Source organism: Anas platyrhynchos, chromosome 15 (genome assembly GCF_047663525.1).
Source record: "Anas platyrhynchos isolate ZD024472 breed Pekin duck chromosome 15, IASCAAS_PekinDuck_T2T, whole genome shotgun sequence".
NCBI lineage: Eukaryota > Metazoa > Chordata > Aves > Anseriformes > Anatidae > Anas > Anas platyrhynchos.
In genome coordinates, this window is record NC_092601.1 from 14,011,964 (window position 1) to 14,027,146 (window position 15,183).

The 15,183-nt window shown below is 39.0% G+C and overlaps 1 protein-coding gene across 3 annotated transcripts in view; it reads right to left on the reverse strand.

Annotated features, from left to right (window-relative positions):
- Positions 1 to 15,183, reverse strand: part of PRKAR1B (protein kinase cAMP-dependent type I regulatory subunit beta) — a 101,321-nt gene that overhangs the window by 74,617 nt on the left and 11,521 nt on the right. For all 3 annotated transcript variants that reach the window (XM_027469234.3, XM_027469236.3, XM_027469235.3), the window contains exons 3-4: positions 10,619 to 10,789; positions 7,053 to 7,144 (exon numbers count right to left, since the gene is read on the reverse strand). In XM_027469234.3, coding sequence (XP_027325035.1) covers positions 7,053 to 7,144; positions 10,619 to 10,789 — 263 coding nt within the window. The remainder of the gene's footprint in view (positions 1 to 7,052; positions 7,145 to 10,618; positions 10,790 to 15,183) is intronic.

The window sequence follows — 15,183 nt, forward strand, 5'->3', positions numbered from 1 at the left end:
AGCTCCGAGTTGGTTTGGGTTAAATCAATTGTGAAACCCTACCCTGAGGCTCCCAGCTTAGGTGTTTTTGAGCAGTAGCCAACTTAGATGCCTACAGCAGGCAGAGTAGATATTCTCCCTAAACATCCATGTGGTTTTAGCACAACATGGACTCCTGGAGCTACAGAAATAATAAAGCAGTTTCATGGGAATGGAAGTTTTCTTGTACTGTTCTGCACACTGTGTGCAATATATGAAGCACAGGCAGAAGCTAGATCTGTGTTTGTTTTTTAACAAAGGAGTTAAGTTACAAATGCAATGAAAATACAGGATGTGTAATGAATATGTCATAGCTGTGGCATCCTGTTTCTAAAATATCTTGCTCCTGAATGGTGCCGTCTTAGGTTTCTTCCACATATATGAAACTTTCCAGCTGGCCTGCAGCCAGTGCTTTAGTAAAACATGGTATTATGCAGAAGTGAATAAAGCTTATAGTAGTAATAATGTCCTTGAAATTAACTAATCACCAGAAGTTTCAAAAATATTTTAATATCAAATCAACAGGACAACAACTAAAATTCACCTGTTAGCTAAAGTAAACCACTTTTCTCCATTTTAGATTATGCCTACGCTGAAAAAGTCCCCAAAAGTCATTAATGATCTGGATGACATAGGTTGTGTTGTCTGAATTTGAAGACCATACCTAGCTGTAAAGGAGCTACAAGCAGTTAGAAACAAGATAAGGATGTAAAATGACTATAAATTGAAGAAATGGACTGAGAAAATAGATTAACTTTCAATAAAGACACAATTGCTAAGTATTATGTTTGGATAGAAATAATCAACAGTCCAAACACATGGTGAAGACTCACTGCCAAGGTAGCATTTATGCAGAAAAAGATTCAATGATTCCAAGGATCACATGCTAAATGGAAATCAACAATCTCCTGTTGCTGTGAAAAATACAAAGAAACATGAAAGATGTGGACCAACTGAAGAAAGTTGGGGGAAACAAAAATGGTCAGTGGTCTGAGGAACCTGGTCTGACAAGAAAGATGGGGAGAATTAGATTCAATAGAGAAAACAAAAGATGCGAGAAGAAACAATAACTCTTCAAATACATTTAAAAATGAGAAGAAAAAAAGATATAAACAAGGAATACACAAACATCTCTACTACTGAGGATTTAGGCATGACAAAAACAGAGCTAAGAGACTTCTCCCATCCAAACACAGAACATACTAAATTATGTTCAAATAAATTGCCTAACCAGTCTTAACAATCACAGGCTCTACAATCTAAGTGTCCTTACCACTAGAAATTATTACCACATGTCTAGTTTACATCCATCTTGTACAATTTAAGCCTAATTCTGATGTTTTGTCTTCAGGAGACATAGACACATTACTCATTTCCGCTTTGAGGCTGCCCATTATACATTTTCAGAATGTTACTGTATCTCAGTTCTGAGGAAATCTTAATTTGGACCTTAATGTCCTTCAAATAGTGTATGTTTATGCCCAGTATCTCCCTGTAGGAGCCAACTTTGGCCCCAATCATGACTTACAAAACTGCCTGAATTGGAGACAACTTAATGAAAAAACTTGTAAGGAGGTCACAGAATATCTTTCTGAAAGGCTAACAGCCAGATGATGGTATCTACAATACCTGCGTCCAATTCTATCTGTAGTATCACAGTAGTGTCTTCCCGCCACAAAGTTTGAGAGGGTGCTGGGAAAAAGGTAAGAATTTTTACTTTGAGAAAACTCTTGATTGATTTGAATGCCAAACAAAAGTGCCGATTTTCGTGTTATGTGTTGGCTCTGATGAGCATAGAAAATTAAAAAAAAAGCCCTTTATCCTCACATCTTTGACATGCAGGCAACACGCAAGCAATGAAACACAGTGTATTGCTGTAATAAATACAGCCATTTTGTCTATCATTTAGGTTACTTGTTGCTTTTCTGTGCCTTTGTAAGAGCTCAATATTTTAGCAAAAGTATTAAATAAATTTTCCTAACTTTTGTTTCCAAAGTACTTTCACACCAATATACTGTTCAAACAAACCGATTTATTATTAATCCAAGTAATAAATTACACAGAAATATTCTGAAAGCTGTTACAGCCATCACAGCTGCTTATACAGAAGCAATAAAGAATAAAATGCTTGTAAAAGTTATGCTATTAGCAAAAACTCTAGAAGTGGAGTCTGGAAGTGCACATTAAATAGCTATCTACACCCTCTGCTCCTTCATGAAAAAGTTTTACATAGCCTTAACACATTAATTTTGCATAGCATTTACATATATACATGGTGAACATTTACCCATTCCACTACTTAATGCAGTTAAGAGTCCACCACACTTCTGAACATGGACTGAAAGGCACAGCTCATGATTCACAGCGGAGCAGGCACTGGTGATATCCTGGCACCAAGATGACGTGCCTGCTGATCTCAGTCCTGCTCTCTCATTCACTGGTTATGCTGCAGTGACATCTCCTTCTCCTCCTTGACTATTGTCAGCTTTGGGTCCAACTTGCATTCCCACAGCAGGTCTCCTCCAAACCTTCTCATGTCCCCTTCAGGCCAGAGTCCTCAGTGGCTGCCCCAGTCCAGCAGAGACTGAACAACCTATCAATGAAATGATGAGATGAAATATTTTATTTTTTATTTTTATCCACAGAAGGAAAATGAACAATCTCTTCCTTCTTTTTCCCCCTTTACTATACAACGTCATAGCAAAACCAAGGGTGTGTACTTCTATTGCAGCATTACATGCTGAACCAATAAAAATTCTTGCAAGCTACACTGCTAGGTTAAAAGAGATTAGGACAATCAAACTAGCCCCTTGTCACCAGTTCTGACTTTATACACCATTTCACAATGAGGAAGCCTTAGAGGATGTTAATCTGCTGGAAATCCAAGAGTGGGAAAGGAAATAAATTGCTGCCAAGCTATGGGTGTAATTCTATCTTCGCATAGATATAAATCATTCATTGCCTGCTGAGTGAACAAAAACTACTAAGTAGAGAGGGCATCAACACAACGCACCCTGCCTTGCTGATTTGTCCCATATGCAAAATTCTCAAGTGCCACATACCAAAAGAAGGGGGAAAGTTTATGCAAACTCTAACGACCTTCAGAATTAGGCCTGTTAGGAGCATAGTTGGACCTGAACCATGAGATCATGTTGGAGCTAGGAGGAGTAAGGTCAATAAGGAGTTTCTTCACTTTATTCAGCCATCAGAACCAGTAGCACAGGTCACCTAACATAACTTCCTACCAGCATTCTGGAGGGAGACTACAAAGATAACAGAAGAAAATATTTCAAAAAGTGCATCTAAGTGTAATTTAATTTTTAAGTTCTTTTTATTAAGCACAAATGCCATAAGCAAGGATTGGTAGTGTTTTATTAAATAATTTTTACTGTGACTTTGTCTAGGGCACAACAGAGAAACAAGATGGCTTCTGCTCTCAACTGAAGTTAAAGACAAATCATGGCAAAGAACATTGTCTATATAAACTAAATTGATGGTTATAATGCAAAAATACCTCACAGTTAATATTGTCATTTCACTTTTCCCCAGTAAAATCAAAAGAGGGTGAATGCATCTTACCTGGCTATAGGTCCAAATCCACTGACATTCTCTCTCAAAGCTCTCAAGGCTGTTCATCCCTGAACAGGCTGCCGAGCAGTTCCTGGATCTTCTGGGTGCACAGCACTGTCTTCTGCATCAAAAGTTGTTCTGTGCTGCTAGGAACACCTCCAGAGCCGTCACACAAGAATCAGTTATGAAGCACTGTGCATATGTATGTGAGGCTTCAGGGGGCACCAAATCAGGACCAGATAGGCACCAAGTTGCTGATCTTGCAGTGGTCATAACTAGCAGGTTGTTAGAGTGCTCTCTGCCTTGGAAAACTGTCCTCTTGGTGGTCAGCTCCATAGCTTCTGCATGATGTTTGTGCATCAGTATGAACTATGCTTTTCCAAAAACATCTTGCTGGACTCATATCTGAGCTTAAGTAACATGCTTCATTGCCCACCTAATAAAACTCTCTTCCAAGAGTTTTGGGGTGGAGTCACGAAGGATGCGGAGTATGGAAGAAACACAGAATGAAGGGCAAAACCCCCACGTGAACAGAAGCCAGCCAATATGCCATCATATGGGGTGGGGGAAAGGAGGAGAGAGCAGAGTTAAAGCACGTGTGCCTAGGGACCTGCAGGATGATATAAGAGCACTATGAAAAATCCACGCTCAACTGCCAGCTGTTAAATACATCCTAACTGCAAAGCAGACACACCAAAGTCTGAAAAAAGTGACAGGGCCAAGGTTTGCCAAACATCCCAATGAAAAAAAAGGAAACCAAATCAAAGCACATATACAAACCCAGACATGAGGCTGCTCCTAAAAGACTTTAACCGAGTTTGGGCTAATAACAAGCCAAAACACAAGCATAAGCCCACAGTGTAAGCACACCAATACATACCCATGAACTCTCTGCAACTCACTAAGCTGTCCAGTTCACAATTAAGCTTATCAACCCCAAGGCATCCCTGTTTTCCCACAGGTCTTCAACGGTTATCCTCTGCTGGTAAGTATTTCACAGAGATTTTTAATATAGTATGGCACTTGTGTTGGGTGTGAAATACTCTAATAAAAAATCAAAACCAAACTATACCTATTAAAACACAGTAAGGGACTTTGTGAAGCCCCGTTGTTGCTTTAGCTTTTTACAATTATTTTCTTACCAATTCTAAAAAATAAAAATAAAATAAAAAATGTGATACATCCATGTGAATTCGAAGTTTTGCTGTTAGCGAGCACGTAACAGACCAGTCCCAGACAAAGAAGGACACACATAAAATACCCATCAGGTGCACGTGTGTGAATGCAATTAAAAAGCCACACATTCCTGATTTTGCAGATGAGAAAAAGAGCTTCCTTAGAGTTAAAAACACATTTCCACTTACAATAATGGGCATTTTGCCACTGACTTGGAAAGAACAAAGGACATTAACTCAAGTTTTATCAAGATTTTACTGAAGTCAGGGACAAATCCCAAGAGAAATCAGTTGACTGCCACATCACTTTTCACAGCTGCACTGTTCTTTATATTATTAGCTACTCTTGAACCACACATTTTGACAAGAGTTACTGATAAACTATCTCCGTCACTTTTAGTATTGATGCAGTTACACTTTCTCATTTATTGCACTTTTCAGTATAATTTTACACCAGAGAGCATGTGCATGTGTGTTTACATGTGTGTGATAGATAGCAAACCTTTTTTAAGCATGGCATATAAAAAATGCTATCTAAAATAAAACCATGAATGTAAACCTGAACAAAATTATTTGAAACACCAATTCAAAAATATACTTGTTTACCTTATCAATTGTGTAAGACATCATGCTGAAGTTCATTAGTATGGGATATTTGACACAGAGGTAATAGATTACACATTGTGTTTATAAATCAGGCTGTATGTTACACGTAAGAACCTTCACAGTTGCCAAACAGCAAGTGGAACACAAGTTCCATCGGCTACACAGCCATGGAACAGATTAATTTAAGTATCTCTTCAAAGAAGAAAAAGTATGAGTTATCCACTGTAAATTTATTTTTGGCCCTGCTAGTCCATCCTTCCTCCACCTGAAGACCTCCCAGATCTTGGAGAATGGTCAACCACAAAATTAAATGAAACAATGATACTGTCTGCAGTGTAGAAAGCACTGAAGAAAATAAACACCACCACTGCAGCACAAAAAATCAAATATCTTCATCTAGTTTTCCACCATTCCAAGAGGACAGAACCCCAGCCAAAGTCATATGCTATATACTTTAGGGAACTACCTATCTGCATCAACCAGATGCAAACTGGAAGTGACAGCAGTGGTATACTGCAACTTGCTGACTCCTCCACACTTGACAAGCAAACACAGATAAGAACAATGGCGTGACTTCAAGAATATGCTCACTAAAATACAAAGAAAGGACAATTTATTTGTTCATCACAATCCTGTCTGCAAAAGCAGGGTGCACTGTCTTTCTGTGAGTTCATTTTTCCTCCAACACGAGCAATACCTCATTATGCTTGTCATGAGGCCTGAATGTGGCACCAGAGCAAGACAGATGATATCCAGCTGAATACGCCCTAGTGCAAAATCCAGAAACCAAGAAAAGCTTTTGACAGCAGAGGCAGTACACACCTGGTAAAGCCGTTGTTTGAGGACTGCAAGAACAGACAGTCTATGACCCTTCTGCAGCACACACGGGAGTAACACTGTGAACATCTCTTCCCTCCTACCACGTATCTACAACAGGATAATCTAGCTGACACAAATAAACACTGGGAATGGTTTGGAGACACCATAACCATGATGTACAATCAGCAAGGTGCAGGACAGAGTATTTTTCCCTCCATCTTTCCCTCTCATGCCTACTTAAGATAACATTTTACCAAAATGTGCCTTTTCTAATCAGAAAACCCACCCCTCCAGTGCTTGTCATGGTAGCATGCAGATGGTATAATTAGGATTTTCAGCAGTTCTGTTCAGGAATTCTCTGTTGTGGGTAAAAAAAGCTCGAAGAAATGTGCAGTTAGTCCTCTTCTAATTACTCCAGAAATCTGCATGCTAATGTGGTATCATAATAATTAGGATTGCAAAGTAATTAAACTGTGTAAATGGCTGCAAGAGGGAGCAAAATTTGCACACTTGAGAGCGTGCTTTGATTGAAAGCGTACGAGTATCCCATTGAAGGACTGTATTGCTTGATGTGCTGCCAGTAATAAAAACGTCAATGCAGACAGAATCTTTGTCCTTTCTCACCATAGGCACAGCTGATTTTAAAATATTAAGCATGTCTGAATGAATTTGAATCTGTTCTTTCTTTTTTAGCTTGTGATTTTAACCTCTTCATAATATCATGGGAGGGAGCTTGTCTAGTATAACTCTAACACATCACTGAGTAGTTCTGATCCCTGAGGAGCTTTCTCAGCTAAAATTTAAGACAATTTCTTGTCTTCAGGTCAAGCTATAGAATCCTTAGAATCATAAAGCACCTCATACCTTCGTTCATTGTCATCAAGATGAGCAAAGAGCACGTTCTTGGAGATGGCCTTTGCAAGAGCAGTCATAGTCTTATAGTCCTTTGGAATAACCTGTAGGAGAAAAGGAGGAAGGGTAACTATATTTCTGGTTGTACTTCTTCATAGATCTTGAAATCTATAGAAAATTCCATTATTCAAGATAATGGATGCAATTTGATTTCAACCACAGGCAGATTTTGGCTATAATATAAAGTCACTAAGAAAGTAAGAAATTACAGTTTTTATAACATGAGGACAACCAAAAAACAAATACAAGGTCTCGGATAAGAAACTCTGGACCACACTGCAGTCATGATCTCTTGCTATATTACACATACCCTAGCTGTTCAGCTTACTCCTGAAAAGTCCAGAGTAGATAACCGAAATCACTAACACATTCATCTCCAGCTTTTCTGGCTGATAATAGAATAGTGTTGACTGGCCTTTTTCAGTCACAACCTGCAGCAATGCAGAGACCACAAAGCAGAGACCTAGGTAGGTCTGGTGGGACAGGGACACAGGAAACACAAGAAAGAGCCTTCAGATGTCCCAGCAATCAGGCATCTGAGCAAAATGAAATGTCTGGAACTATCACTTGATAGTGTCTTTTATCACTTTTCTAAGTAATCATTGAATTTGCTCTTCAAGCAGATAATCTACTTTGCAACAAGGTTCCTTTTCTGTTAGTTGGTAAACTACATGTTCTGTCAGATGTGTTGACTGCTTTCTCTGGTTTCAGGAATGAAGCAATGAAATTACCCTCTGTAGAGAACTTTCTTTGTGCTCCCCAGGATGGAACCATGCCAGATGTTTGCTCAAATCACACAGTTAAATCTCCTTTGATTTTGTCTCAAGTGACATAACTCATTACACTGCCTTTAGCACTACTCATCCTATAGCTCACCCCTTCAAGGGATCCTTTAAATTGACTTACGACCCAGATGTGTTTCTATCCAACACCTGAATTCAAGCCAGTGGTTCTTTCAGGCTACTATGTAAAAATCCATCTGTTTGCAATAGTTTAATACAACCCTTGCCTTGCTTTTTACACTTTTAAATGTTTCATAATTTGTTCTTTCAGTGTCCCCCTTTCTTTCTCTGCTCCAGAAACCTCAACCACAAACACACAGCCATGGGATTCATCTGCTTATGGCAGAAGACAAAGCACTGACACAAAACCTCTCAGAGCTAGTTCTGTATTCATTGCAGCATCTACAGCCTGACAGGAAACTATCCCCTAAATTACTATTATTTTTTAACCTCAATCAGCTAATTCTAGGAAATTAAAATCACAACAGCCCTTGCCACAGAACACACAGAATACGATCTGCATTGCTTCTTCTGGCTCTAGACCGATTACTGGCTACTAATCCTACTGTTGGGGCTTACTGGCATCACTGTTGAAAAAGGAAGAAAATAAAGAAAACTTCAGGTTCCATTAGAAACATAAATTACTCGGGGGTGTGACCTGAGTGTGGGAAGGAATATTTCCTTCGATTTTCAGAAGAGTCATGTGGAGCCCATATTAAACAGGGACAAATGTTACCCTTTCTTGGAAGTTTTTAAGGAGGATATTACAGACTGCACAAAAAGAAAAATGTTTGAAAGTGGCTTTTAAAGCATCATGCAAGATTTAACAGTGCAGTGCATTAATACTTTGACCACAGTGTTGTTAAAACATACCAGGTACTTGCAAGCACTATTTAACTCCCACAAGAATACTCTTCCATAATTGTTGTAAGGATGAAAAGCTTTCCTAATTCTTTATTTCCTGGGACAGAAAATCCCAGAGTAGCCTACAAACTTGTATCATACGTGGATGACAGAAGCACAGCTGACTGCAAATGTAAGAAGTGTTCTGCCAAAAAACAGCGACTGACAAAATGTATTCCCATAAAGTAAAAGCTCTTTAGGTTAAATTTACTCCAGGCATGCATGAATGCACATTAGTAGAATCTGCCCACCTTATGAAACACATTTTTAGCCTAGTTCCTTAAGTAAACGTCATTTATTATTATATTGCCTGTCATTTAATACATTCTGAAAGGTTTGACCAGTTTCAAACAATTTTGCAGAGTTATTAAGAGGTATCAATGATATAAAGTAGCTAGTCGTTTTCATGAAAAAGGCAGTTAAGGAAGAGAAATCTAGAGGAAGGAAAGGCCACAGAGTGTAATCAGCATTTATTTAACAGTAGAGAAGCCATACAGAAAAGTGCTACAGAAAAGCAGGATTTGCAGGTTTTACTTATGGGATTTCTGTTTTGGAGAGATCTGTGTCCTGGGAGCAATTTGTGCAACTAAGCCAGGTTTACAACATTATATTATGCACCTTTCTATGGCAGTGATCATAAGTTGACACAGACGGTTTATTTTTAAAAGGAAATGGATTCTCAAACTTCTAATATAGTGAAACATGAGCTTAGCTCTCTTTTACATTATACATCAAGCTTTTCAGAAGTTCAGCCTCCAAAAGCAAGGCCAGTATGGCTACACAGACACAGTGAATGCACAGCTACTCTGAAACTTGCTGGAAAGCATCCCATGGGAGATACTGGCCAATGATTTCCTAAAGCCAAAAATTAGTAGCATTCAAATAGAACAAATGCAACCTACCCAAACAAAATATCCATTTGAAAGGACTTATTAAATAGTGCCAGGTTTCTATATTCCAAATGGCTTACAGATACTTTACATATTACTTCTAAGAGGACCTGATTTTCATGTCAATAACTGAGGAGTGGACTTAAAAACTACTGTCAGGTAAAGGCTTTGACAATGTCAGACCCTCACCTGTGTTGTGGTATCTATTTCTGCCAATGACATACATAGACAAGACTCAAAGTGAACTATTCAATTAACAGCCAAAAGTTCTAGGCAAATTGCTCCTCTCTCAGTTCCCTCACGTCTCTCTTATATTCTAAGATCTTATTTCAGTAACATTTCTTTTACTGCATTATTCTAACTCCTGCTACATCTATTTAATTTGCAATCATCATTTCTTCAAAGACAGTGGACACAAAATGGCCCAATATAGTCAGCAGATGTCTGAAAACCATCGGGTTACGCAGTACCCAATGAACATGGAAACCATGTGGCTGGTATGATCTAGGGAACCTACATGACCTAGGTTAGGAGAAAACTTGAGGTAGACATGACTCTGGGGGAAAAAGCAGGAAATGCAGCAATAGAGAGGGCCACTTTCCAAAACTATGAAGTTCTGCCAAAACTCTGAAACTGAAGAATTCTGTTAATAGCAAGAAAATGGCTGAGAATTACCCACTCCATTAAAGAGGGAAACATTAACAGCACGCCTCAAAAAGGGAAAAAATATAAAATAGTGAAGCAAAATTAATGGGGAAAATACTTAGTCAAGGAGGCAGCAAATGAGCTGAGAAGACGGTCGAGCCCATGGCATGGTCATGCTGACATGAGGACACCACGCTACAGGCTGATCCACGATTCCAAGCTCTATAAATTATTAGTAAAATGTGATTCATTTGATTGTCTTATAAATTTCTGAGTTAGACAGATGGCAATACATTACCTTTCTAACATAAGAAACAGCATCTTCCTCCGTGTAGACCTCCGCGCTGACCCCTCCTCTCCTGCGTCGGGCTTTTACCACTGGGTTGGGAGGAGGAGGGGAAATCTCGTCATCATGAGAATCAGATTGGGAACTGGACTTTTGCCGAGCCAATATTTGTTTGCATTCTTCCTGCAAAGCAAAAAGAGACAAATGAAACAGCTCTCATGTATGTAAGACTCGATACGCTCTTCTGCTACAACTCTCAGCAACCACTTCATTTTTACACTTATACATTTGTCAATTTAAACACGTGCACTGGTCAAAGAAAATTAAAAATTTAACATGAGCAGCAGGAAGGACTGACACTAACTACAATGCATATACGGGTATCATCAATACTTGACCTGTCCAACTCTTGCACACATAATGGAAACCAATGTATTATAAGCTGCAGACATTTCACTGCTGCTACTCCAGGATGAGAAAGAAAAAGAACAAACCTCTTTTGCTTACTCTCCAACATCACAGCTGTTATTTTCTTAGTTGTCTTGTACATATCTTGGTCTCGCAAATAGAACATACCAGAAGTCACATGTCGATATATTAGTTATGTTTCTTCATCTTGCTTTGTTTTGCAGGCTTACTATTACCAGAAAGAACAAAGATGCTCCCTACTAGAGAATTTCTGCCATATAAGGGATTTACAACCAATGGTATTACTTCCAAGAAAAAAAAAATCCAAGGTAGGCTCCAGAGGACTACAAAAAATGACAGCTGGCTTAGCATCAGCTGGCCAATAGGGAGGTTATTCTCCAAATTTCACATTCATGGAACACAGTTAAATATGAAGGGGAAATCCGTGGAGAGATAGTAACAAGAGCAAGAAACAGTACACAAGATCTTCAAGATGGGATGTGAGAGTTGCAAGATGCTATCAACTCATACACTGAGTTATCTGACTTCCAAAGAATTGAGACAAACAAGATTACCTGTAATTGTAATATTTTCAGGCATAAAATCTGTAAGTTTTATGTTTAAAAAAAAAAAAAAAAAGCTACAATTGAGCAGAACTGCTGGTTCTACACATACATGGCTACTGCACCTAGAAGTCTGTGTCAGAGCCCCATCTCCTGTTCTTCAGCTTCCTGCTGCCTCTTCGGTGCCTGCTCCGCTTGCTCCTTCTAGCCTTCTCTGACCTTGACAAGGCAGGGGGGGAATAGAAGCAGGACAGACCGTGCATTCAGCCTTCAGCTTGTCCCATAAAGGAAACCGAAGTGTTTGTGCAGCAGGGAGACATGAGCGTTGTCAGGAGGCACACTGACTTGCACAGCAGTATTCCAGTAATTTATTTGCTGTCATCTACTCTATTGTCACATGCATTAGATGAACTCTGATAGTGTTATGCTGATCGATGTATACACAGTCAGCTACCTGCACACTACTCACTAAATGACTCCAGTATTTTTTGAGCGGAGTTGCAGGCTACACAAAAGAAAAACAAAAATATATCAATGCTGAGGCTCCTGCATGCCCAATAAAATCAACTTCCCTTTGTTAGAGATACCAGAACCCAGCCTCTGTCTTATACAACTAATTTCCGAAGAGACTGAAGAATTACAGCTAGTAAAAGGAGGCAGTGGAGGAGGAAGGATCTGGGAGTAGCAGCGCTAGACATGTGGCCAATTACCAACATAGCCAGTTGGTCTTATTGACACAGGAAATGAGTTAGAGTTAACTCATCAGGTATGACACTAGAAGAGTGGTACAGAAAATTGGCAAAAGTTCACAGTTTTAAAGCTTGCAAGAAAAACAGATGATTAATATATGTTTTGCCACCGATGTTTACAAATGTCTGACAAATCCAGTCATGCCACTTGTCTTTTCTGGTTTTGTTCCAGTTTCTTTCTTCACCATCACTGACATTGCCCCTGTTATTAACTTAAGGAGCCTTTCACACTGATCTGCAATGTATTATAGAGAGTTGAAATAAATAACAAAACAGTATTTCCCATGTTGCATAGTTCAAAGTAACAAGTCACACATTCTTGTTTTGACTAAAGGATTATTAAAATATTTAAGATACAAGCACAGAGATAAAATTGGGAGAGCTGACTAAAGATTTGACTTTTCAAGGTCCTGACCTGCCTCAGAAAGTGACAAGTTCTTTCTGATGTCTGTATTCTTTTTTTTTTTTTTTAAATTGGGATTAGTAGACTACAACTCCTGGGTCATAGCACAGTCGAATTAGGTGATGTAAGCAAACAAAAACAAACAGGCTGACTTCAAATGTATTGAATTCTTACTGGAACTTTTCCAATTCAAATTTCAAATAATAGTCCTGTATATGTAACAAATGACTCAGCTAGATTTTCCTATTGTGTAAAATCTGCAAGTCTTATTTAAGCATTCTCATCAACTTCTTCCCCACATATAACTGATGACTACCTCGAGCTTCCTTAATTACAATTCTACACTTGCAGAAATACAAACATTATAAATAAAAGTATGTGGGCTATGTGTTTTCATTATAGTTGACACCTAGTCATCAAAACCAAACCTATGACTGAAGAATTTGAAATAATGTTCGTGGGTATTTCAGCTCATGGATCTCTGACAGTGTAACATTCTCTTTTTGCACTAAATGAACAAAATCAAATGCACCTTCTTCATTAGCTTAACTGAAAGGTAATGAAGACCCTTCTGAACTGTAAGCAGTTGAAATTACTAAAAGGTAATTAATTACAACAAGAAGGCAGTCAGGTAACTATTTAATTGTATGCAGCACTTTCACAGCTCTTTTTATACATGGTACATGCACTCACAGAGAAGAGCAATAGTTTACCCCATTTGAATGTCAAATATACACCTGTTTTCCAGTATACTTGTATAAAAGGCACTTCTAAGGAATTAAGAAATATCATCTCCTCTGCCACAGCACAGATTTATACAAGAAAGCAAGCTCAGTGAGATAAAATTAATATCATAAAGCATGCTTTTAAACCCAAATACCTTTTAAAGCCAAAACGATATTAAAGGATTATAAAAGTGAGTTACCATATGATTCATTTTAAAAGGAAGTCTCTTCGCTACAAACTCCTTTTATATAAACAGCAGATAGTTGACTGGCTGGCTTTTCCATATGCCGCTATTTGTAGTCTAGGTAAGATTTCCATTACTGAACTAAAGAGTGCCTTTTGAAAATAAAAGCACAGACTGTATCCTGGGTTAAGCTTCCACAAAGCCGTCTTCCATATATCCTGGAGTAAAAGCTCACAAGCACAGCAAGTACTTTAAAGGAGGAACAGACCCTCTGAAGAGCAGTTCTTCAAACAGGGATCTTCAGACACGGCTTGATGTGGACGCTTGTGCAGAACTCACTTTCAAGTAAACACCTCACCATCTTTTGTTGTCATGACAACAGGCTATCTCACTCGCTATTCAAATGGCACAGATAATTCACAATGACAGAGCAATTGTATTTCCCAATTATGCCCACCTTAAAATGAGGTACTGGCTTCAGTGAGTTGCTTCTGACCTGTGCAGCAGGGTAAGATGCAGCTCTCCAAAAGACAGGGTCTGATTTAGCTGTCCGTGTTTCTACATCCAGCAGCATTTTGGGTGACCTTGCCTGGCCTTCCACTGCCAGTCCAGAAGGCCAAGCCCTGTGCTGTACCTACCAGCCCCAGTGGGCGTCCTGTATAACTCAGGGAGCATTAAATGGCAGAGTGGGCCACGTGCACACAGCTGACTGAAGCCTCCCGAGTCATTGCTACAATCCAGTATGTGATATATTAATACACCCCAAATCTACAAACCATCACTGCTGTGTGACAGTAATGTCCTGTTTCATATACATCTAATCTAATCCTACTTCTGGGAAAAGCACATTGCAGCCGATTAAAAACTTAGCTGAAGCTGTGAACAAACATCTTCCCTGTGATTTCTGGGGGAGATGGACCGTAAAACTGGAGTACCATAGCTGACTTCAATGCTAAGCAAGCCAAAAATTGGAAAGGTAAGAAAATATACCATCTTTGCACCAAATTTAAAGAAAACAGAACCAACAAATACATCTGTAGTGGCCCATTTATCTTTTGGACATTCACCTCTGGCTAAGACAATGGTGCTGCAAGAGACTAATGTATAAATCACAGGAATTTAGCATGCTGTCATCAGTGCACAGGGTCACTGACTTTCCTGATTAATGTTTTTAGGAGTTTTTAATGAGTTTAAGCACTGTAAGTGAAGCGACCACAATGCTAAGCAAGTTTTTAGCTTTACCCTTCCTTTCAGACTACTGCTGAGGAGCACAGACACTTCCTGACCCAGCAGCTTTCTTCTCTCTTAGCTGGAGCATTTCCAAATAGAAATTCGCTTTCAGTAGTTCCTCTCCCAGTCTCTCCTTTCAGGCTTTGTCACTGTCTGGAAACACAATGTTTAAGTTCAAGGAAGGATAGCACCTGACAAGGCTCCAAATCACTGTATAGCTTTACAACAACATTCCAGGAAGACTTCTAAAAGCAAGTCAGCCGTTAGGTATCACTGCTCACTACCTCCGCTCAGCTTCCTACAACTTACTCATT